General features: G+C 35.6%; 1 protein-coding gene across 3 annotated transcripts in view; it reads left to right on the forward strand.

Annotated features, from left to right (window-relative positions):
* The window catches only part of LOC150081774 (uncharacterized), a 144,099-nt gene that overhangs the window by 112,650 nt on the left and 5,527 nt on the right, over positions 1-25,922 (forward strand). For 2 of the 3 annotated variants that reach the window (XM_090379641.1, XM_090379642.1), the window contains exon 5: positions 4,091-4,318. In XM_090379641.1, coding sequence (XP_090235767.1) covers positions 4,091-4,318 — 228 coding nt within the window. The remainder of the gene's footprint in view (positions 1-4,090; positions 4,319-25,922) is intronic. The other variant, XM_090379643.1, reaches the window with a different exon arrangement.

Below are 25,922 nucleotides of genomic sequence, written 5' to 3' on the forward strand. Positions count from 1 at the left end.
ATATTACGAATTACGAATTTATTTTTAATTTATTTATTTATACGATAATTTATTACGAATCGTAATTCATAATAAATAATTGTAATAAAATACTTACATATTTTATTACGATTATTTATTGTGTTTGGTAATGTTTTGGTTACCAATGTGTGTTCAATCTTGGGTGTCGGCACCTAACCTTATTTTTCCCATAGGGCCTGTTTGTGCGATTTTGCACGATTTTGCATTGCACGATGGTTTCTAGGAACACAACTATCGTGCTATACGAGGACTGACTGTATATGATATTGAAATGATTTTTTTCAACCATTTCCTTTGTGTCTGCATCATATATCAAATCAAATTGGTCAGCTTTCTAGCAGAGAAGCGCTAAAAGGAAAGATTTAAATAATTTCAACTGGTGCATGCTACTCAAATGAAAAAGATTTTTATGCATTATGAATGCACATTGGCCATCTGTGATTAAATGTTAGGCCATCTTTGATGAGTCTATTTAAAGAAGAGGTTAGAAATTGTGACAAAAGCAATATGAACACTTTTCAGAGTTACCAAGTTGAAAAGTACAAAAAATCGTTAGTAAGTGGCACTGACTCATGTTCATATTCTGTACATGATCCAAAAGTATTGAAAGAAGACAAATTGATGTAGTCAAGAAAAAGAACTTCTGAATTGAACTTATCATGAAAGCAATCTTAAATAGGTCAAGAAAGCTGATAATTCTAGGCATGTTGTCTTAACTTGTGTAGAAATTTTGATCTTGTTTCTTCTTTCTTGCTTGATTAAAGCAATTTGTTTGTTTCTTTTAAATGTTATTCCACTGTTTGAAAATCTGAACATACCTCTTCATCCAACACTGACTGAGGTCAGTACTCCTAGATATATTGAAGAATACTATGTGCAAATTTATTTTACCAATAGTTTGTAAATATTCCATTTTGGAAATTGATTACCATTTCAGACCAAACCAGAAGGATGATTCTGACTTAGTCATAAGCATTTCTACTGCCAAGATTATGGCTGCAGTGTATATGGTACACAAAATTTCATTGGAAGATAATATTCTTATAAATGTCAAGGTAGCATAAGTTTCATCAATTGGAAGTACAACCTTTTCAAAGACTGTACTGCAAAAACTAGTGAATAAACCAAATATTTGATAATTATTGCTAGTTTTCAGTGCCCAATAAAGATGAAATGAAGCAGTAGATGTTTTGCAGCATCAATTCTCTCAGTTTCAGTGAGAGAATCAACTAGACACTCATGAAAGAAGAAAGAATTGGTCCTTGGTTTCAGGAACTGACTATTGCACAAATTATCCGAATTATCCATTTTAACAGTTCTTCATAACAATGCTGAATGTGGGATAATATTTAGCCTGGTCCAGATCTTCTCATTCTGGTGAAGCTCTGTAAATGTTACTGACAGCTAAGTCTCAATAGCAGGGCCATTGCTCTGAACAAAATGGTGACTCAATTTCAGAAGAGAATAAAGTGTGAAACAGTGTCTTTCTTGAAGCAATCAATATCAGTTGATGTCCTAATAGAATATCCATACAGAAATCCAAAAATTAGGTAAGCCTTATTTTAAAAAAAAGTAGTGTACTGCTAAAGAATCCTGTGACTGTATTTTAATATAAAATGTGTATTTTGTCAGTTAAAAATTTCTAGTGTAATGTTGAACTTTAGAAACCTACTGCTATTTCTGAAAATCTTTTGCTTGTTTTTGCCTAAAAACTTCTTTTTTCCTCCTGCTTACAAATGTGCGATTCTAGCTCTTTGAAAATGAAAAGTTTAGTTATATATATTTTAATTAGCCATAATTCCCAAGCACAATACACAGCACTTGTACAAGTGTGCACATGACTGTTGAAGTCTCATTGTAAATGAATGCATGAAGAACCATGAGAGGCACTGGGTAAAGAGAAGGGGAGTGCAAAAGTAGGCTATAATAAGTGCAGTACTTTTAAATGTTAGTAGGAAATGTGTTACAAGGTTATTATAAATAATGAAAATGTCTTACTTTTGAGTGAAATTGTCTGTATATGTTTATACTGAACTGAGGAGTGAATTATTACTAAGCTTGCTTTGAGTGGAATTTAAATGAAAAGTTTTCTAATTGAAGTTTGGAACGTTCATGATTTTAAAGGATTCTAATACAGTCCGTTGCGGTTATTTGGGACACATCGGGACTAGTGCATTTTGGCCCGATTAAGCGGCTGCCTCAATTATCTGCTTTACAATTTTCACTGTACAATCAAATCACGTTACGACGAACTCACCATAGTAAAGTACCATTCACTATACGATGTGTAGTAAGCGCTGGTCATTGTGATCACATTTGTGAATTGAATTTTAATTCTATTAAACAGCAATTCTAATTAGAGGAAATTAGGAAAATTATCCACAGGCTATAAAAGTAAAGATATATTAAGCACGAATTTACCTTTTATTACCTTACCAATTAAAAAATTAAATGATACGTGAAAATCGGAAGAATATACGTGATAATTGGAATAATTAATAGGTACTGTAATATGTACATATGAACTAGTTGACATTTCTGTTCACTGACATTTGTGGGTGGGGGTTAAAATTTAAAACAGTAAAAAGATAAGCAATCAATAACAAAGAACACGGCACACACAAATTGCAAGTAACACGATACGCACAAGTGAGAATTGAGTAACGAGTTACAAAGCTTTAAAAATAGGAATGCAGAGAAGATCTGAAAATTAATTTTTTTATATGATTGAAGATTTGATTGAAGTGTAAACTCATTTCACCATAATAACCCACAGAATTCCAGCTGTCGGTATTATCGCAAATTCAGTAAGATCGAGTTTACTGTCCGTTTATGATAGATTTCACTAAAACCAAAAAGCCCAATAAACAGGTGACCGCTAATTGTTTTTATTGTTTTATGGCTGTGACCTCCAGAATTTCGACCGAACCACGTGGTACCATTGGAGACAATCATAGGATAATTTCCAGTGCTGCAGTCTCCTGCCCCAATTAAAAGGCATACTGTCCCAATTAAGCGAAGTAAACCCTGGCTATTTTCCCAATTGGTTTCTGTTTTTTAAGGTTTGCCCCAAATAAACGGCTGCCCCAATTAACCGGTGACCCAAATAACCGGAATCCACTGTACTGGAAATCAGTAAAATTTCAATGTTCATGGTTAGATGAATTTGAATATGAGGAATTAAACAAGGTAGGAGGAATCTTTTATTTTATGTTTTTTTAGCAGTGTGGGAAGATTATTCATAAGAATGGAACAGAGAATTTGTTAGTCATCACTTCTCAATGTGTTTTTGTTTGAGTACCAAGAATTATGACATATTCTCTCCATGGAAAAAGAAATGGGCAGGTACATTAAATTGGTATCTTTGTCTGAAGCTTGCAGCTTTCTAAAGTTTATAGTGTTTCTTGTTATTAGAGTTAAGCACACTTAAAAAAAAAAATCAGAAGAATCACAGTTTTACAAGTTATGAAGACTTTCTTGGACAGTTATATTTGACTAGCTTGTACTTTTTTTTTTTTTTTAAATTGTATTCTTATATGAAATTCTAACTCAGAATAAATACAGATCTTTGCTTTAAACCTCCATTTGAAACTGAGAGGTGTCTTTATTTGTTTAGATTTCACTTGGAAGGTTTAGATTTCTCTTTTCTTACTGATAACTTGAGTGTAACCAAAATGGATAAGCGAGGAGAGATTACAAAGCTAAAGAAGTGTGGCCAGTAGGCACTTCTGTAGCCTACTCTTAACAGAAAAGACCAGTTTTTTGTTCAGTTGTTATGATTGATTTATGTTTTGGAGTTGGCTCATTTATAGCCTCAAAACTTGCTGTTAAAAAAAGAAATAATTTCATGTTTCAATTCACTGGAATTAAAATTAATCTTTTGTTTATAATGCTATATAATGAAGAATTATTTTTCAGTATTTAAATTACTTTTCAATTTATTGTAGGTTTATCCTTTCACAAACAAAAGGTTATCCCTTATTTAATATTAATATAATGTAACTTTATTTTGCAAATAAAGTAGTCTTAATTATTTAACACTTTAATTCCTAAACTTATTTTGTTGCAGATTCCTCTTGAAGAATTTGATAAAGAGAAGTTTACAGAACTTCTAATGGAAGTTTTTTCTGATGGATTTACTAAAGAAAGATTAGTGGCATTATTTCTCTTCTGTTCTGATTTAGTTATACGAGCAATCAGACGACATGCCATTAGATACTGTTTCCAGTACCTAAATTGGGCATTTGATTTCTTAACTGAAAAACTTTGTAGGTGGGTGTATGAGCATGGGGGATGGGTAAGTTAATGTTATAATTATAGTTAGCAATCAGTTGGTTACATGAAGCAGTACACTTAAAAAATTATTAAATTACTATACTTAGTATTAGCCATATAGTTCAAGGAAGCCACAAGCTTTCACTGCACTAACCAAAAAAAAATCAATAAAGATATATATATATATATATATATATAGCGAGCAAATAGAATACGTGAACAGAATTTATAAATAACTAAACAATAGAATCTAGGAGCGAGAGAAATACTAAAAATACTAAAAGGAGAAGAGCTGATTAATGCCATCAAAAATAACATGATAAAACATTACATCAGTCTTAATATGTTAAAAGCAAGTAATAGATAAGTTAGTGGCAACAGAACGCTATACTAGCCATTACTGGTCCTTAGTTCAAACCTGGAAAGGATACATATAAATAGAATAGAGTAGAGAAAATAATATAATATAATAGATAAATCATAAAGGTAGAAGATAACATAAATAAGTATGGTATGTTAATTATAGGAGATAGTAACACAATGAAAGGGACTTTTTCAAGGGCTAACCCTTTCAATGTGTCCTCCTATAATTAACTGAGCTATCAGTTTCTGATATCATCTGCCTGTTAAACGTTGCCGAATGGTGATAAAAGATATCATTGGGGTGGAAGTCTATGTACATTATTAGGCACTGCCTCAGGAACAAAATTAATATAGCTTACACTCATTGAAAAAGTTGTACCTATATTTGTTCCTGAGGTAGTAATTAATTTATTCTTGGCTTCCCCCCTTAGCCAGCTTTTTCGTTTTCTTTTTCTTTTTCGTTTTCTTTTTCTTTGGCTTTTTATGAGAACCGCTCATCCTATTCTAGTTTTCGCCTCTTCATGCTATACGCTAATAATACCAGAGGGCGCGCCATTATTATTTTGGCTTATTTTGGGCCTATTATAATGAATCTACAACTAATTACATGTCAGTAAGAGGGCGCTGACATCCACTATTATCTTCATATATAAATTAACACGTGCACTACAACGTGGTTTTTTCTTGTTTCATCATCGAGATAGGTCTACTATCTATGCACCAAGTACCACGATGTAAGTAAGTGATTAGGAACTAGCCTTTCCTGTCTTCCTTCGCTTCCTTTATTTTATCTAATTTATATTTTATCCAAATTTGCCATGTTATGTTATGCTATTGAAATACCAGGATCTCTTACTATAAGAGACGGGTAGTTACGCGCCCGGTATAATCCGACGTACAATTGCAATATTGCTTCTCCTCTACTTTTATCTATGTGCTGTCTTTTTCTATTCTTCTTACCTCATGAACTATTAGAGTAATTCGAGGGGGATTGAGGTACTATCCCTTTTCTTAAACCCTTTTTCCGTTCTCCTTTTTTAGCTTTAGCTACTGTACCACCCATTAATATGATGCTATTGGTTCTCAATTGCCTCTACTTTTCGTTGTGTTTTAGCTATCGGTCGGGCTAAAGTCATCTAGCCTGTTAACTACCACAAATTTCCACCTATTGTTAACTACCACAAAATTCTTTTTGTTTAACTTTAACTTAAACCTTCCACCCCAATGATATCTTTTATCACCATTCGGCAACGTTTAACAGGCAGATGATATCAGAAACTGATAGCTCAGTTAATTATAGGAGGACACATTGAAAGGGTTAGCCCTTGAAAAAGTCCCTTTCATTGTGTTACTATCTCCTATAATTAACATACCATACTTATTTATGTTATCTTCTACCTTTATGATTTATCTATTATATTATATTATTTTCTCTACTCTATTCTATTTATATGTATCCTTTCCAGGTTTGAACTAAGGACCAGTAATGGCTAGTATAGCGTTCTGTTGCCACTAACTTATTTAATATATATATATATATATAAAGAAGAAACAACCTGTGTGTTACGCATCTCATGGTAGGTAGCCATCAGCCTCAACTGCACAGAGAGGTAACTTATTCCGACAATTAAGAACTTGCAGACTAAAATAAAACTTCCTGTAATCCAGCCTAATTCTCCTGCATAATTTATGGCCCCCAGTTCTGGAATCATAGGAGTGAAACTTTTGACTTAATTAATTTTATTATCCCCTTTTGGATCCTTATAACAAACTTTTCAGATTTATGAGGGGGCTGTCTTTTTTACTTTATTTTAGATTTCTTCATTTCGGTGTCATAATATAGTATGACTCAGTTTTTCTCAAAAAAAATAAATAAATAATAACAAAACTGTTAAAATTGGGAAAAAAAATTTTTTTGTGATTTTCTCCTTAATTTCTTAAACAAATTGGCCATTGAGTCTGCTGCATAGTCTTCAATGCAAAATAAAAACACACGATAATAGAATTATTCTCTGCTATGATGTGCAGTCATTTTATTTCAATTGTGTGGTGGGAAGCTAATTAACAATGTCTTTCAGTAAGATACAAATGAAATACAATGTAAAAAATTTTTCTAGGTATTATAAAATCCGATAAAGGTAACAAGTTTGCCTTTTGTAGTGTGTATATACATGTGTTTTTTCAATTTCAAGTGGGGGAGACAAAGTAATCAGACATTTGAAACTAAATTAGCATAAAGACAGCTTTCAGTGCATAGAAAGAAATTCAAAAAATGTTGCATTTCATGGTGATGAGGATGATGTCATTCATACATGTGAAATGTTTATTTGTATGAATCTTTTGTCATAGAACATATAATCTTCCTCTAAGTTACAGTGATCATGTGCAGGAGTGTTGTACAGAAATATTTTCCCAATAGTGAAATAGCAAAAATATGTGGTTGATGAACAAAAACAATAGGCAATTGTTAGTAAAATTGCAGGGAAAGGGAACAAAGAGATAATGATGGCTCCAAAAAATGAACCATTTTCAATTAGTACACTGATGGTAATCAGTTATTTCAAGTTATATTTCATAGTGTTCAGTGTTTTTTAAAAAAAGTCAAAAACAGCTTGTTCTCGGTGGTAGCCTAGTAAGGTTACGACGTTGGACATCTTCTGAACAACCTGAAAGCATGTGGGATTCATTCAAAAATACTGTGGCAGTTAGTGTTGATAACATGTCTGTAGGGTAGGTCTAAAAACAGAGCGCAAGGGGTATTGTAAGAGGAGATCGAATACTTGGCCATCCTCGTCATCGTATTAATTTGTGTGCCAAAAAGGGAGCTATACGCCTTCCTTTGGAAATAGATGAATATTTGGTGAACATTTTATACTATCTAGAAAGAGAGAGAGAAAAGAAAAAGATGGAGATTAACAGTTTCAACTGATGCATGCCACTGAAGTAAAAAGGATTTTTAAGCTGGGCGCGCACACACACACACACACTGATTTGGTTAAATGTATAACTAGAACATTTTTACTCTATTGATATAAGAATGATATTAACGTAGTATCAATTATAGTATTGTTTAAAGAATGTGATATTAACTCAATTTGGTAGTTTTCTAAGTAATTCCATGGAAGAATTATACTTAAATCTCTTGGTTTTATGCAGTATTCTTAAATTAAATTTAGAAAATAATCATGGCCAGACTATGCTCAAGGCAGTGAGAATATGTTGGCTCAGGACAGAACTGCTGAAAGAAGTTCTCATATGAATCGGAATTTCATAATGTGCTTTGCTTGCTTCCTCTTTGCAAAACCCCCTTTAGCTCGACATAATACAGCCACAGTTGATGCCTCTATGTGTGTTCATTATAAAGAGCATGAGTGGGTTGCATGCAGAAGAACTTGAACAGAGTTGATACCCTTGAAAGAATAAAAGAGAGGGACCAGTCAAACACCCAGCTGCCCAGCTCAACACTAGGGCTCATGCTTGAGCAACAGACAGTACAAACTTTCTCAGTGTCAGAGATCTCTGGTCCCATAGGAGGTAGTAGCTGTAGGTGACTATTGTCAGGGAAATGGGATATTTATTGTGTATAAAGGATAGGTGCAATAGGATTGCGGTATGTCTGCCAGGGGGCTACAGTTAATGAAATCATAAAAGCAGATATCTTTTAAGGGCACAAAAGGTGTTCTTATTGTATACATTGATACTAACTATTAAAAGTAAAAAATCTGAGGATTGCTTTCTGTCTCATTGCCTCATACTTAACAAGTACAGAACAGTGTAAGGGAAATTGTTAGGATTAAATTTGAAAGTATCTGCAGTTCAGTCCAGACATGATAAAAGGAAGTACATAATGTGAGCATTGTCAATCAGTTTGACCCTGGAAGGACTTTGCAAGGCTTATGGGGTGGAATTTTTCTCACTAGTCTGATTTTTAATAGGAGGGAGAGAGTTTATGGGGATGGGATAAAATAGAAGGAGAGCAAGGATATTTGCTGATGCTATTGAGGTAGTAGGTGAGTTAGAAACACTAACTCGCCTACTGCCTCAATAACATCAGCAGATATCCTCGGTGAGTTAGAAAACTGCTAGCCTGGATGGAGTAAGGATGGACAGACTAATAGATTGACAGCAGCTGCAAGCAGAGGTGAAAGTAATTCTTGCACTGCTTCTATTACGAAATAAAGCAACCTGAAGAGCGAGGTATGTAAGATTACAAGACCTGCTTGGGGTCATCATGGAACAAGTAAATACATATGTTGTTGGGTTTACTGAAAGCAAAAACAGTGCATGTATATCTGCTTGTATTCCAACTATAATAGTTATAGTAAACAAATTTGAGGAATTTGAAATACTGGTTAAGTCAACAAATATGGACATGGCGAGTATGTCGGAAACATGGTGCCACTCAAGCATAATGAATGTGGAATTTAAATATGGTGAGTATAATGTTATAAAAAGGACAGGAATAATGCTCTTGGTTAAGAAGCATGTAAAATTTCATACGGAGAACCCAAATGGTTGGGGCAGATAGTGCAATATCAAGATAGTTTGGTGCCACACTAGGAAAATTAAAATGATAGTCCATTTTAGGCCAAATGACTGGGATGAGTAGTGTAATGATCATAATATATTGATATTGGTATACCTAAAGATATAATTACTGACATGGGTAAGGGGAATATTTTGCTTTTGTGAAGGCAACTACAATGGTATTAGACAGTTTTCAAATTCCTTTCAGTAGGACTAACGGATGATGTTACCAACTGCAAATTCTAAATGAAGCCACTAAGCTTTTTACCACTAGTGAACATATTGGTTTAGATCTAATTGGATGTCTTATGAACTGGTGAGACTAGTGGCAGAGAAGAAAAACGTGTGGGATGATTATAAGTTAGCAATGGCCACATGGTGCAAGGAAGCCTATGGCTCAGCCAAAAAAGAAGTAATTAATAAGAGAAAAGGAAATAGACAACCTATGTATTTCCCTCATCCCGTAAGTTGACCAGCTGACCTTTGAATTTCCCCAAAATAAAACTTCCTGCAATCCAGTCTAAACATCCCCCCCCTTAACTTGAAATTATGGCCCCCTAGTTCTAGAGCCATTTATAATTGTGAAAATTTCATCCTCGTTCATTTTACTTATGCCTCTAAGAGCCTTAAACACCTCAATCAAGTCTCCTCTAAGGTGCCTAGTTTCCAAGCTCTGCAACCCACATATTCAAAGTCTTTCCTTGTATGGATGCCTTTTTGCCGATCTCACCAGGCGAGTTACCCATCATTGGACCCTTTCTAGAAGCACAGTCTTTCTTTATTAGCGGTCTCCATACTTGAACACAGTTCCAAGTCCTTATCTCTACTAGCGAAATGTTTGATAAATCGTCAATAGGACACCATGGGCCTTCCTTGCAACCTGTCTACAATGCTCAGAGAACTTCATGACTTGACCGTATTGTAACACACGAGTCCCTTTCCTCCACTAAGTGTATAAGTTATTTTGGGGTTACTGTTCCCCAGGTGTAATAATTTACACTTTGCTGGATTAAAGCATGGCTGCCATTTTTCTGACCATTCCTGAAGTCTGTCTAGGTCACGCTGAAAAAGCTCTGCTTGGCAGTGATCATTAACTATTCTATCAATCTTTACATCATACCCTTTACCCCTTCATCAATGTCATTTATAAAAATCAAAAAATGTCAGTGGTCCTAATACTGATCCTTCTACACAAATCAGTAACTGTTTTATCATAAGCGGTTAAAAATATGTTCACTCTAAAAGCTTCACCTCCTAATTGTGTGAGGAACTCTCACTTCTTGCCATCAATGTTTGGGTCCTTTGATGTGTGTCGATTTATCGAAAGTGGTTCGACTGCAACTGTATACGTCAAGCTATGTGTAGACAAACGTTTTCCCCTGCCTCCACTCACGTACTAGTGGTTTGTGGAAAACAATATATACTTATGCACAATGCACAGCTGAGCTGTCGCATACGTTTCCCCCTACCACCAAATTATCGACAAAAGATACCACCCAAATATGACATTGGCGTTGCAATAAGTATTATTATTGGTATATATTTTTTAATTAAATTTAGAAGTCGAAGCCAGTGGATTTATTTAGTTCATGCAGTAATGACAAATACCTCTGTGTGGGCCCTAGGCACGTGCCTATTTTGCCTAGTGGTAAACGCGGCCCTGGTTGAGACTGTTGGCATTTGTGGCAAGCAGACGTGCCTTGCGGAACAATAGCAAAGGAGTAGGATTTCAGAGGTTATTTAGTATACACCTAAACCTCTTTTTATGCGAATTTTTTTTTACACGAATTCAGAGTTACGTGAATTGGGATATCAAAAATAATTTTTTTATGCGACCAACCTAAAGTTAGGAAAAAATCTGTAATTCAAGAAAATTCTGAGAATTGCATTCTCGTTTCAATTAAGAAAATACTAAATTCTCCAAATTACATAACTGACTGCACATAAACAAAAAAAAAAACAGCAGTTGTTTGCAGTTTGAATTTGGTTTCTCGTATCAACTTAAAAAATTCTTACGAATTTCATTTATTGGGAATTCCCCAAATTACATAACTGACTGCACATAAAAAAAGCAGTTCTTAGCAGTTTGAATTTGGTGTTTGAGGAAACAACACAGTTACCGCATTTTTTGCATTTTTTAAGTGAAATCAAAATAAAAATCGCATTATAAAATTAATAATTTTGCCAAGAAATAATAAATGGTAAGCTACATTGTATGTAATTTTCAAACTTTCATTTCATTAACCGAAGATTTTAATCCAGCCCTCACATGATGTTGCCAATAACCAAAAAAATAAGGAAAGCCATTTCCTTGAATATAAAAATTCAAATTTTAGATCGTCTTCAAACTGGGGAAAGTGCGACGGCTGTGGGTAAGCATTTTGGAGTCTGTGAATCAACTATCAGATCTATAAAGAAAAATGAAGAGGCTATTAGAAAAGCGGTATGTTCTGGTACAAAATCGAGTGCGAAATTATCATCATACACAAGAGATGTTGTTCAAAAAAGGCCGAAAAAGCTTTAGTGATGTGGATAGAAGATAATGTACAAAAAAGAATGCCAGTTGACGGAAATTCCATCAAGCAATCAGCATTGAGATTTTATGAACAGATTAAAAAAGTGCAGCTAGATACTTCATCTCAATCGAGGAAAAAATATGAATTTCATGCAAGCAATGGTTGGCTGGCTAAGTTTATTAGAAGACATGCTCTTCATAATATAAAAATTAAAGGTGAAACGGCTGCTGCTGATGAAACAGCTGCTAAAGCATTTCCACAAAAACTTGCTAAAATAATTGAAGATGGAGGTTACACTCGTGAACCAGTTTGGAATATGGATGAAACTGGCCTTTTCTGGAAAAAAATGCCAAACAGAACTTACGTATCAAAAATGCAAAAAACTGTTGGTGGGTTCAAAGCAGCAAAGGATCGCATAATACTCCTATTTTGTTCAAACGCTTTAGGAGATCGGATGTTAAAACCACTGCTCATAAATCAATCATTAAGACCACGGCCAATGAAAAGGCGTAGATTTTCAAAAATTGCCAGTTCATTGGATGGCCAACAAAAAAGCTTGGGTAACCATTGATATTTTCACTGAGTGGTTCCGTAAACATTTTGTGCCAGAAGTTAGATGCTATTTGAATGACAAGTGTCTCGAATTTAAAGTGCTTTTGATTCTTGATAATGCTCCCGGTCATTCTGCCATAGAACATCCAAATGTGCAATTTTGTTTTCTGCTGCCCAATACCACATCATTGCTACAACCTCTAGATCAGGGTATAATTGCAACTTTTAAAACATTGTCAGACGAACATTTCAGTTCGTTTTGAACAAGCTAAATGATGATGAAACGCTGTCAGTTATGGATGTGTGGAAAAAATTTTCAATTATGAATTGTATTGATCAGGTTCAATTTTCGTTATCTGAATTGAGACCAGAAACTATGACTGCATGCTGGAATGCTATTTGGCCCGCATGTGTTAAAGAGAATGCTCCTGTTCCCTTCAGTCATACTGCAGAATTCCCCAATATAATAAGTTTGGTATGTGAAATTGGCGGAGAAGGATTCGATGATCTTATGTTGGCAGATATCGAAGAATTGTTAATTGATAAACCTCTTAGCGAAGACGAAATAGTGGAGATTGTTTCTGAGACTCCTGAAAGTGAGGAAGTTAATGATAATGATCAAGATAATCCTACTTTTACTGTTGATATAATTAAAGAAGGTCTTAAACTGGCCAGTAATTTAGGCAATTATTTTGCCCAACATGATCCAAATGAAGAACGTGCTGGAAAGTTTTCACGTGAGCTTAAGTTGTTAATGTCTTCATACAGAGAATTATATCGCAACTTATCTAAAGCATCAACACAGCGATTAATAACTGTGTTCATGCCTAAAACTACTGAAACAACCAGTGGTACTTTTGTTCAAGACATGACAAGAAGAATTCCACAAGTTCAGGCGGAAGTTGATAATACCATATCTAGTAGTTCTAGTGATATTACAGTCTCACGAAAACGAAAGCTTTTGCATTTATTGTGAGAAACTGATAGCGAATAACAATTCTTTTTATAGAATCCTTAGAAAACAACTGAAATGAATGTTTTTTTTTAAAGTTATTAAAATTCATTATATGTATGTGTGTTCTCCATGTAAATAAAAAATCTTATGATCCTAACGAATTTAATATTTGTTTTTTTCATTATTTTGCTTATATTTCAGGTTTGGAACCAATCTTCACTTTTGCTATAGAGTCAGTAGTTCTTTATATGCATAATTTTTAGGAACGTACCTATCGTGTAAAAAGAGGTTTAGGTGTATTGTAACATTTATTTCGATAACTTTTGTTTTTCCTGTAATAGTTTAATTTTTTTAATATAATTTTTTGAAAGTTTATTTTATTAATATTTAGTACATTTTACAATTGTTGTTACAAGGTCCACCTTGAACACTTTGTCAGAGGATACCATGATTCATATGGAAATAACTGATGACGATTTCTGCATGAGTCGTGATTTTATTCTTTGCAGAATCTGTGGCACGTATTCCAAGGTCAACCTAGATAATCATAGCTCACCTGGAGATTCATTTCTTTATCACTGTTGTAAGGAGTGTACCGATCTTAAGTTAAAATTTGGTACATTGCTATTAATTATGTCACCAACATACTGTCAGATTTTAAGGGGGTAAAGTAATATTCATGTGGGGACTAATGACATTAAGCATACACGATCTGACGATTTGGTAGACAAATATAGGACCATGCTGAAGAAATGCTGCGAGTTAGGTCACAATGCCTATGTGTCTGAAATTCTGCCCAGGCATGATAAGAGGGATTATATGCTGAAAGCCCTGTGGATTAACTCAAGACTTGAAGGACTCTGCAAGGCTTTTGGGGGGAAATTTCTGTCAGCTTGGCCTGCACTTGTAGGTAGAAGTAATCTGTTTTGTAGAGATGGATACATTTAAAGAAAGGTAGTGCAAGAGTTTTTGCCAGTATTATTGAGTATACCTTAAAGGTTTGGGGAGGGGGGAAAAGGGTAATATAGATATGCGTTTATCTGATAATATTGGTCAAATTAACACTTGTACGTACCTCAAGCGTTCTTATTTGTTACCGCAACAGAACATAGCAAGATGTTCTGAGGACGGAAATGTTTCTAATGAGCAGGTAGCTAATGCCAGGGAAGCAAGCTTAAATAACTTTAAGGGGTGTGTCAGGGTAGTTAACTATACAAGAACACTAAGTCTTAATTGTTTATACAGTAATGTCAGACGTGTCGTCAATAAAATGAGTGAATTCGAACTGCTGACATAGTAGGGCACACGTGGTGCCACCCAGAGATAGGGGGGTGATGAGGTCATGATTCTTATCAAAAGCAGCCTGAGCACGTTGAAAGATTTCAGGTGTTCTGCATGCTCGTATAGAATCTGTATGGTGTGAGATAGTTGGAAGCAAAGGTATAATGAGAGTGGAAGTAATCTACAGACCAAGTGCTTGTGAAGATTATGATGAGCCTCTACATGATTGTTATTTGTATCAGCATGTCAGGGACAGTACTAGGGAAAAGAATACTCTAGATCTCATCATCATCACGCGTGAACCAGATGACACAATAGGGCTGACTGTACAGGAACCACTGGCAGGTAACACGGAGTTCTGCGGTGGACGATGAAGAGAGCGGCAGCAGTAGTTAAAGGATTGGATTATAATTTTAGGAAAGTAAATTACAATGGCTTAAGGTGCTATGTGGCCTCTATTAACTGGATAGATATCGCACAGAGAGCAAATACAATTAAATTATGGTATACAAGGAAGATTCCAAGTCGGATGAATAAGGAAGTTGCCAGATTACTTGAACAGAAAAGACGGCATGGAAAAGTTACAGATCAATAAAAAGTACTGAAGCCTATAACAACTACAAAGTTATCTGTAACAGAAAAGGTTAGGCTGGCAAAGAGAGGGGATAAGGAACTATTCACATATATAAATGCAAAGAAGAGAAGGACAAACCAGATCAGACCCTTATGTAATGGACGTGGGATAGTATTAGATACCCCAGCTGAAGCTACAGAAGAAAAACCCTTTGTGTCAATGAGAAATTGTGGGAGTGAAGTTTTAAAAAAATGTAATTTATGATGTTGAAATTTCACGCTTATTTAATGAAAAAATTTCGTGCCCATAGGCCAGTAAGGCTCATCGGGTTGATGGCATATATATTATAATCTTAAGGGATTATAATGGAGGTGGCAAGCAAGTGCATTCAACCATTGAGGCTAAATATGAGAGCATCACTGGACTCTGGAGTAATTCTGTTGGATTGGAAAAGTGGCAATGTATCTCCAATACATAAGGGCATTTCTAAGGAGTAAAGTGGGAAATTATCAGCCAGTCAGTCTAACTTCAGGAGAAAGGAAAATCATGGACACAATGATCAAATGTGGAATTCTGAAGGATACTCAGCACGCTTTTGTAAAGAGAAAACCATGTTTAAGTAATCTGGTTAGTTATTTTAACAGGATCACTCAAGAGCTGGACTTAGGGAATAATTTCAATATAGTTTATATGGGTTTTAGCAAATCATTTGACTCAGTCCCACATGAGCGGTTACTTTATAAGCTGGAACAGGTTGGAATCACAGGGAAAATTCTTACATGGATAGCTGGATGGCTTCAGGGCTGTGATAAATAGTTATTCCTTAGATTGGGTTGAACTATGAAGTAGGGTTCCCCAAGGATCAGTGTTAGGACCACTGTTGTTTTTGATTTTCATAGATGTAAAGATTGGTAGAGTAGTTAATGATCACTGCCAAGCAGAGCTTCTTCAGAGTGACCTAGACAGACTTCAGGGATGGTTAAAGAAGTGACAGCTATGCAGCAAAATGCAAGGTTACACCTGGGGAACAGTCCAAAGTAACTTATACACTTGGTGGAGTTAAAGTAAAGTGTATAGTGCAAGAAAGGGACTTGAGAGTTACAACACAGTCAGAAATGAAGTTCTCCCAGCATTGTATACAGGTTGCAAGGAAGGCCCGTAGTGTCCTATCGATGATTTATTAAACAATTGCTAGTAGAGATAAGGACGTCAGAATCCTATTATATAAGGCTATTGTTAGATCACACTTAGAATACTGTGTTCAAGTATGGAGACCGCACCTAAAGAAAGACATCGTTCTTCTTGAAAGGGTCCAAAGACAGGTAACTTGTCTGGTAAGTCGGAAAAAAGGATTCCATATGAGGAAAGGCTTCAATTATACGGGTTGCAGAGCTTGGAAACTAGGCACCTTAGAGGAGATTTGATTGAGGTGTTTAAGGATCTGAGAGGCATAAGTAAAATGAATGAGGACCATATTTTCATGGTTATAAATGATTCTAGAACTAGGGGCCATAATTTCAAATTATGGGGTGAGATTTTTAGACTGGATTGCAGGAAGTTTTATTTTAACCAGCGAGTTATAAATTACTGGAATAAGTTGCCCACATGGGCAATAGAGGCTGACAGTTTAGGGAAATTCAAAGGTCAGCTGGATAATTACCTATGGGAGGAGGGAAATGCATAGATTGCCTATTTCCTTTTCTCTTATTATTTTTTTTATTTTTAGGCTGGGGCAGCATAAGCCATAGGCTTCCTTGCACCATGTGGCCATTGCTAATACTAATTGTCAATTTTCCGTAGTCTGAGACTTTTAGGCCTAAAATTTTGACTAATTTTGACTAGTTATTCCCCACCTTCCCCTGAGGGGGAGGGGGGGAAATAACTTCAGAATTTTTTTAAATTCTTTTTCGTGTAGCTTGTATTATTTATTTTATTTATTTATTATTTTTTTTATTTTTAGGCTGGGGCAGCATAAGCCATAGGCTTCCTTGCACCATGTGGCCATTGCTAATACTAATTGTCAATTTTCCATAGTCTGAGACTTTTAGGCCTAAAATTTTTACTAGTTATTCCCCCCCTTCCCCTGAAGGGGAGGGGGGAATAACGTCAGAATTTTTTTAAATTCTTTTTCGTGTAGCTTGTATTATTTATTTTATTTATTTATTATTATTTTTTTTTTTTTTTCATTCAAAAAAGAAATAAGGCAATAGCTAATTAGTAAAAATTTTCTTACATGTTCGTTTCCGACTTACTTGTCAAATAACGAACTTTATGCTTTATCAGTGATAAAATGACAAACTTCAAAGCTTCTTATATTTAGCCTGTTGAACAGGTGAGTGTGAGAAAAATAAGAAAATCTGTTTCGTAGCAGACACTCATCAACAGCTGGAACACCACCCAGACAGGTAATCTCAACCTTTAATTTCTTATACATTATTATTAATACCAACCATTACAGATGCATTGTCAGTACAACTGTAATCCATTACTTAGCAATGCTTTCAATGATTTATATATTTCTTCTGCAATGCATTCATTGAGTTCAGTTATGACAAGAAAAGTTACCACAAATTGATCTTGAAATAAGCATAGGGAAATCAAAATTGAGAGTAGGAGTGTGCTATAGGCCTAATGACTCTGATGAGTATAATAAGATATTGTACAGGGAAATAGTGGGCCAGTAAATCAGAGAGTCTTATAATGGGGGATTTTAATTTCCCAGATATTGACTGGAATTTGTGGATTGGTCACTTGCACACTAGCAAGGCTTTTGTGGATTTATTGGATGATTGTTTTCTACATCAGCATGTTCGTGAGGCAACAAGAGGGAGCAATACTCTTGATCTGATTATCAGTAGTGATTCTTCATGCATTAAGAATCTGCAGATAAATGAACCACTAGGTGGTAGTGATCACAGTGTGTTGAAGTGGGATTTACTCAAGGAGGTAACTACCACCAGAGGTAAAGGAAAGGGTTTTTGTTTTCGTAAAGGCGACTATGATGGTCTGAGACAGTATTTAAATTCTATACAGTGGGACCAACTGATGATGTTACCAACAGCAAACTCAAAATGGGAAGCATTCAAGGAACTAATCTTGGAGGCTACCAGGCTTTACATACCAACTAAGAAATATTGTTCAGGGTTTAGGCCTAAATGGTTGTCAGATGAATTAATGAGACATGTGGCAGAGAAGAAAAATGCATGGGATACATACAAATTAATGGGTGACATGGAAGCCTATGATATATATAAGTTGGTCTGTAACCAAGTCACAAAGGAGATTAGGCAGGCAAAGGCAGACTACGAAAAATCCTTGGCAAAGGATGCAAAGAAAAACAAAAAAGAGTTCTTTACATATTTGAACTCGAGAAGGAAAGGGATGAATCAGATTGGTCCACTGGATATTGATGGTTCAACAGTTGAGGATCCTGCTCAGGTGGCTAACAATCTAAACGAGTATTTTGCATCTACATTCACGCATGAGGAGTTATTCAGGAAGGAGAATGATGTAGGTAAAGTAAACATTGGCAGTGAGCTGGATGATTTTGTAATAACTGAGAGGAAAGTGGAGGAGAGATTGTTGAGGATAAACATAAAAAAGGCACCTGGGGTGGATGGGATCTATCCAGTTATATTAAAGGAGGCAGCAAAGGAAGTATGCAAACCCCTAGCCATAATTATGAGAGCTTCTTTGGACTCAGGGGAGGTACCCGTAGACTGGAGATGTGCAAATGTAACCCCAATTCACAAAGGAGGATCAAAGGCTGACACAAGTAATTATAGACCTGTTAGTTTAACTTCTGTTCCAGGTAAATTAATGGAGGCACTGGTTAAAGAAGCACTGCAGGATCATCTAGACAAGAATTCAGTTATAGCTCAGACGCAGCATGGTTTTGTTAAGGGCAGGTCTTGCCTGACCAATTTGATTGGATACTATGATGTAGTCACAAAAGAACTGGATGCAGGGAATAACTTTGATATTATATATTTGGATCTTAGAAAGGCTTTTGATACTGTTGCACATGGAAGACTGCTGCATAATTTGGAGCAGTGTGGTATTGGAGGCAAATTGCTGCTATGGATAAGGGGTTGGTTGAGTGGCAGAAGACAGAGAGTGGTAATCAATGGACACTGCTCAACGTGGACTAATGTTATTAGTGGAGTTCCTCAAGGTTCAGTGTTGGGTCCGTTGTTGTTTTCGGTGTTTATGAATGATATTGATGATGGGATATCAAGTTTAATGTCCAAGTTTGCAGATGATACAAAGGTTGGCAGGGTCGTTAAGGACACTACTGACGCTATGCTGCTGCAACAGGATCTGGAAAGGTTGAACAGATGGGCTGAGAGGTGGCAAATGAAGTTTAACATTGACAAATGTAAAGTACTACATATGGGAAACAGTAACCCCAGAGCAACGTATGAACTCTGCGGTACTACACTGACAGTGGTGGAGAATGAAAAGGACCTGGGGGTAATTGTGCAGGCAGATATGAAGTTCTCTGAGCAGTGCAGACGAGCTGCAAGAGTAGCTCATGGTGTCTTGTCAATGATATACAGGAATTTTTCTAGCAGGGATAAGGAGGTGATTATTCCCTTGTATAAGGCAATGGTTAGGCCACATCTTGAGTACTGTATACAGGTCTGGAGGCCTCATTTCAAGAAGGATGTAGAACTGCTGGAACGGGTACAGAGAAGGGCAACAAGATTAGTGAATGGAACAAAGGGTTGCTCTTACGAAGAAAGGCTTAAGTTTTGCAAATTACAGAGTCTGGAGACTAGGCACCGGCGAGGTGTATAAGGCTTTGAATGGTTTGAGCATGCTCAATGCCAATGGGATTCTTCATCTTGCTCAGAATAATCACCTCAGAGGGCATAAATTCAAATTGAGGAAGGACGGATGTCGGATAGATGTGCGGAAATTTGCCTTTGGCCAGCGGGTGGTTGGTTGGTGGAACCGACTTCCATCACTTGTTGTAGAAGTTGATAGCCTAAACAAATTTAAAGCTCAACTGGACAGGTATTTCGAACGAACAGATGGGTGAAATGGGAGTGGGGGTTTTTTTTTTTTTTTTTTGGCTGATGCTGAATAAGCTTGCTTTCTTGCATCATATGCCTCTACTAATGCTAATGCGAATAGTACCGTATTACAATTCTCAACATTTTTATAAACTAATGTCATTACTTTCATCACGAGTTTATTTCCTAAATCAGGTTTTAAATTATCCACAAAACGTTGTGCCATAGCATTGCATACTATTGAAGTACGTTTTGTTCTTCGCAGTTTGAAGTCCTTATTTACCCTGCTGTCTGAAAAATGAAATTTACAAATGATCAACTCCCTTAATGCACAGCTATGAAAAATGCCATGCTGCTTTCTGCCTTTGCACCTTCTGTGTCGCCAATTTTGTTGAATGGCAATACTCTCAGATGCTGAAAACTAAAGGGCTCTTCGGCTTTCTTGTGCTTAGTTTGTATTATGATGCCTTTCAATATCGCTTAATTTGGCTGTCAGAGTGCATCTACAATATTTACAAATACATTTTAAATAATCACCATCTAACTTGCAGAGTCGGTTCTTATATTTAGTGTCTTTGAGATCATGAAAGTTTCAAAGAAAGGAAGTTGAAGAGTTCTGAGTGATTGGTGCAAATTCATATTATTTCTATGAATTCATATATGTTTCTCTGATCTGTAAATGATCCAGCAAAAAATTTATGACATCAGAGTAATAAAATTACAAATCATTCTGTTAAATTGTAACAAAATGGAAAGAATAGTAATGAAATAAATCTACAGCAATGAGTAATATACTGTATATTATTATTACAAACTATACGATGTTGCCAATGTCATGGACCATTCATAATTTGTGAATGGTCCATTGTGTACACTTATGAAAACTGGAATAATAAATTCACTTATTACAGAATCACTAAAAAGTTGGCATTGTGCACATAAAGCAAATCAATGCATACTTCTCTATTCAAAGGTGTGCAAAATGGGGGGGGGTGGAAGGTGCAGACAAGAAAAATAACTTTTTTTGAAATTCATATATCTTTCTGTGATGTGTAAATGATCCCTCAACAAAAAATTTCAATAAACAAAATTGACTGACACCACAGTAATAAAATTAACAAATTGTTCTGTAAAATTGCAACAAAAAGCACAGAGCAGTTAAGTAAGTAAATAAATCTACAGCAATGAATAACAAATATTAGCATAAAAACTGGACAACGTTTGACGATTGCCATGGATCATTCATAATTTGTGAATGAAAACGGGAATAATAAATTTACATCTTCAGACTTTCTATTACAAGTTAGAAAACAATGGTGGGGGGGGGGGTGGAAGGTGCAGACAAGAAAAATAACTTTTTTTGAAATTCATATATCTTTCTGTGATGTGTAAATGATCCCTCAACAAAAAATTTCAATAAACAAAATTGACTGACACCACAGTAATAAAATTAACAAATTGTTCTGTAAAATTGCAACAAAAAGCACAGAGCAGTTAAGTAAGTAAATAAATCTACAGCAATGAATAACAAATATTAGCATAAAAACTGGACAACGTTTGACGATTGCCATGGATCATTCATAATTTGTGAATGAAAACGGGAATAATAAATTTACATCTTCAGCCTTTCTATTACAAGTTAGAAAACAATGGTGGTAATGAGTAAATTTTTTTGTGTTCTGATAAACTTAAATATAGAATCACAGAACGTTAACATATCTTACTTCTCTGTGGGTACATGATGCTTGATAAGAGCTGCAGAACCTTTTCTGCCAATAAAGCAAATGAAAATCTCTGCGATTGGCTGAATTTTTTTATTTCGTTTCTCTCACTAATTTCCCAGTTTCTCCTTCAAGTAACATTGCAACAAATTTTCCCACCATAAACGAAAACATCCAGATATAAGGGTTATAAAATGTATTATTCATGGCCAGCGCGCCTCCGTAGCCAGGTGGGCAGGAGCAGCAGTGCGTAGCACACGCTTCTTGATTAGACCGGAGTTCGAGCCCGTGCCCACCAAATACGGAGGATGCGGAAAGGTCAGGGAATGACCACCGCATATCCCCGGAGCAATATGGCCTTAGTTGCTAATGCTCCTAAAAAACAAATAACAATAATCATGGCCAGCGAAAAAGTCCAGTGCCTGTTGGCTGTATAGAAACAAAGCAATACACAAGGGTGTGGAAATGGCAAATGAACCTCAAACCCATAAACTTAATGCTTTGGAGCGACCAAAGTAGAGGCTTTATTCTGCCTGGACACCATGGGATAAACGCTAATTACGGGAAGAGTCCGGTCAGTTTCATAACGCCATACGCGAGAATCAAAGGTCTGCTATTCAGATGTGTTTCTGGTTATCATAGTAATAACTCATTCCTGGTCCTCGTAGTTTTTCGTTTCAGATAAACAAAAAAAAAAAAAAAACTAGCAAAATCTAGCGTGATGGGTGTTAAAAATGGCAATACTGTCTGTAGCCAGACTGTTATGCAACAATTTGTGTATTTGTAAAATAAAACATATTTTCCTACGACACAATGAGAGTAGGCATATACACAAAAAATTTAAATTAAATTCACGAACACTAAAATAAAATTAGACTTTGATTATATTTAACTCTGGTTTTGCTGAATATTTCACAACTATCTTTTATTTACTATTATTTCTATAAGTGTGGCAGCAGTCTAAATGCTAAACAATACTTGGGCAGGCAGTCGCTGGGTTGATAGAATTTGTTACATTTCGTTTAAAAAAATTGCTCATTTATTAATGAAATTCGTTAATTGTCTTCCAAATTTCACAGCCCCCTTTCAAGCTCAGCCCTAATGCAGCTGCATTGGCATAGTTATGCAACTGGGTTTGTGTCGCATTCCAGCTCCAACTCAATAAATAAGATATAAATTTTATTTACCTACATAAGGAGCACAATTATTCAAATAAAAACAACTTTATAGTGATGCATTCAGGGTTGCTCGGCCATACAGCGGGTGTCGGACGAAAGTAATAAATTTCCATACATGTATACTCCACCTTATGTCTGGCCCATGCATGTGTGAAAATTAATTACCTCTGACATTTCAAGGGATGTGTAAAAACTGGCCTTGAGATGATTACCCTAGATCAGTGGCCCACTTCTGAGTTTCATTCACCTCTGTGGCCCCCCCCCTCATATTATATTGTTTAATTAAAATAAATATGTACTTTATGAACAATGTGTACTATTTGTTTATAATATTTAGAATATTGATAATAAAAAAGGTGTTTATTAACTACAAAAATTTATTTATAATAGAATTTTTACTGATATTTTGTTTATTCACAATATACCCTTATGCTCCTAACAAAAAATATTACAATAATATTATTATTATCCCTTAGTTTAGTGAGATCTGCAAGGATCTCACTAATTTATTTTTTATATCAGTAATAATTTTATTTTAGAAGTGAACTTTTCCCATGGCCCACGTTGAGAACCACTGCTGTAGATAATGGCAAAAATTTCCACAACTTTATAAATTATACAGAATTCCCTTTTCACATATTATGAATCGAAAAAAAAAAATAAATAAATAAACATTTTTTGTCTACGTCCTTTGTATTCATTGATAAAATGCTAATCATTTTTTCTAAACGTATGTAAAAAAAAAGTCAGTTTCTGGTTTCACAGGAGTCATGTGCAATTTAAATACATTTCAAAATTAATTCTTTACGTTTAAAGAAAATAACTTTTTCCTTTTAAATTATCTTGTTTTTTTCCCTTCCCATTTTTAACTTTAATTTTTCTGCCATGCATGGGGCTCAATTGGCTTAAGGCCGGCCCTGACTGGCACATATTTATTTTCCATGCATTAGTTTCTATACATAGTTGAGGTATAAAAACTAGCCAAAAGTTATATAAAGGGATCATTATTAGTAATGGGCATATGGTACAAGAAAGCCTAAGGCTTACGCTGAACCAGCCAAAAATTAAAGAAAAGGAAATGCATTTCCCTCCTCCTGTAGGTAACTATCAAGCTGACCTTTGAATTTCCCCAAACTGTCAGCTTCAACCACTCATGTAGGTACTTATTCCAGTAATTTATAACTCTATGGCTAAAATAAAACTTCCTGCAATCCAGTCTAAACTTCTTTCTTCATAACTTGAATTTATCTCCTAGTTCTAGAATCTTTTATAACCATGAAAATTTCGTCCTCATTCATTTTGCTTTTACCACGCAGAGCCTTAAACACCACATTCAAGTCTCCTCGGCGGTATCAGTTTGCAAGGTGTGCTTGTTTGTTTGTTATTTGGTTTTTAGGAGCATTAGCAACTAAGGCCATATTGCTCCGGGATATGCAGTGGTCATTCCCTGACCTTTCCGCATCCTCCGTATTTGGTGGTCACGGGCTCAAACCCCGGTCTAATCAAGAAGCGTGTGCTATGCACTGCTGCTCCTGCCCACGATGTGCAAACCACATATTCAAAGTCTTTCCTGATATGGACACCCTTTTGCTAATCTCACCAAGTGAGTTACCTGTCTTTGGGCACTTTCAAGAAGAACAATGTCTTTCTTTTGGTGTGGTCTCCATACTTGAACAAAGTATTCCAAGTGTGGTCTAACAATAGGATTATGACGTTCTTATCTCTACTAGCAAATGTTTGATAAATCATTGATAAGACACCATGAGCCATTCTTGCAACTTGTCTGCAATGCCTGGGAGAACTTCATGTCTCACCATGTCATAACTCCCAAGTCCCTTTCTTGCACTACAGACTTTAGTTTAACTCCACCCGGTGTATAAGTTATTTTGGAGTTACTGTTCCCCAGGTATAAGACCTTGCATTTTGCTGAATTAAAGCATAGCTGCCACTCCTCTGAAGTCTGTCTAGGTCACTCTGAAGAGGCTCTGCTTGACAGTGATCAATAACTACTCTACCAATCTTTACATCATCTGCAAATTTAGACATCACGCCCTCTACCCCTTCATCGATGTCATTTATGAAAATCAAAAACAACAGTGGTTGTAACCCAACTATTCCCAGCTGCTTTGTAACTAGTTCACATCGCTCCAACCTCCACGTGGCTGGGTCAGAAACTTGGGCAGTAAAGCCAACACCCAGGACTAAAGGTGCTAAAATGGATACAAATGAATATCTGCCATTATAACCAAAGACCGCCCAATTTAGATATAGCCGATGTAGAAACTGACCATTACCTCTTTCCCAAAAAGACTTAACTGAAAAACAGAAAGGTAAGTTTTCTAGATAACGATCCAAAAAGATAATGTAATTTCAACATGTAACATAATTTTGACCTTTAATTCACCAAATTTGTCAAGCTTGACTGTTTATCCCTAACTGTTTAATGTTACAAATGTCAGATGTTTGGACACTTCCAGACAATTTGCCAGGTTGATACTACTTGTGCAAACTGTGGATATCTAAAAACCATGCACAAAGTACTGCTCCACAAAGACAACTGCAAGGGTGTGCGATCTTTGGAAACTAAGGGGGAAAAAAATATCAAAAATATAAGGTTAAGTATAAAGTAACTGTATAAATTAAGTATAAAGAAAATAAAATTAATTATATCAGGGCATACATAGGCATTTGCCATTCAAAATTACCAGACAGCAACAAGAACACAGGTGACAGTTTCACCTGATACATCAGTTGCAGAATGAGCAAAGATCTCTGCTTTTAAACCATTCCCCATATTCAAGGCCACATCTAACAGACCAAAAATAAAAACAATAAAAAACCCTGATCACAGTTCCACCAAAAATCACAATGGCTAGATGCTGTTTAATTGATACAAACAACTCTCAGTTTACGAACGAGTTCCATTCCAAGATGTACATTA

The sequence above is a fragment of the Mastigoproctus giganteus genome, chromosome 8 (genome assembly GCF_048544385.1).
Source record: "Mastigoproctus giganteus isolate SK-2022 chromosome 8, ASM4854438v1, whole genome shotgun sequence".
NCBI classification, from domain to species: domain Eukaryota; kingdom Metazoa; phylum Arthropoda; class Arachnida; order Uropygi; family Thelyphonidae; genus Mastigoproctus; species Mastigoproctus giganteus.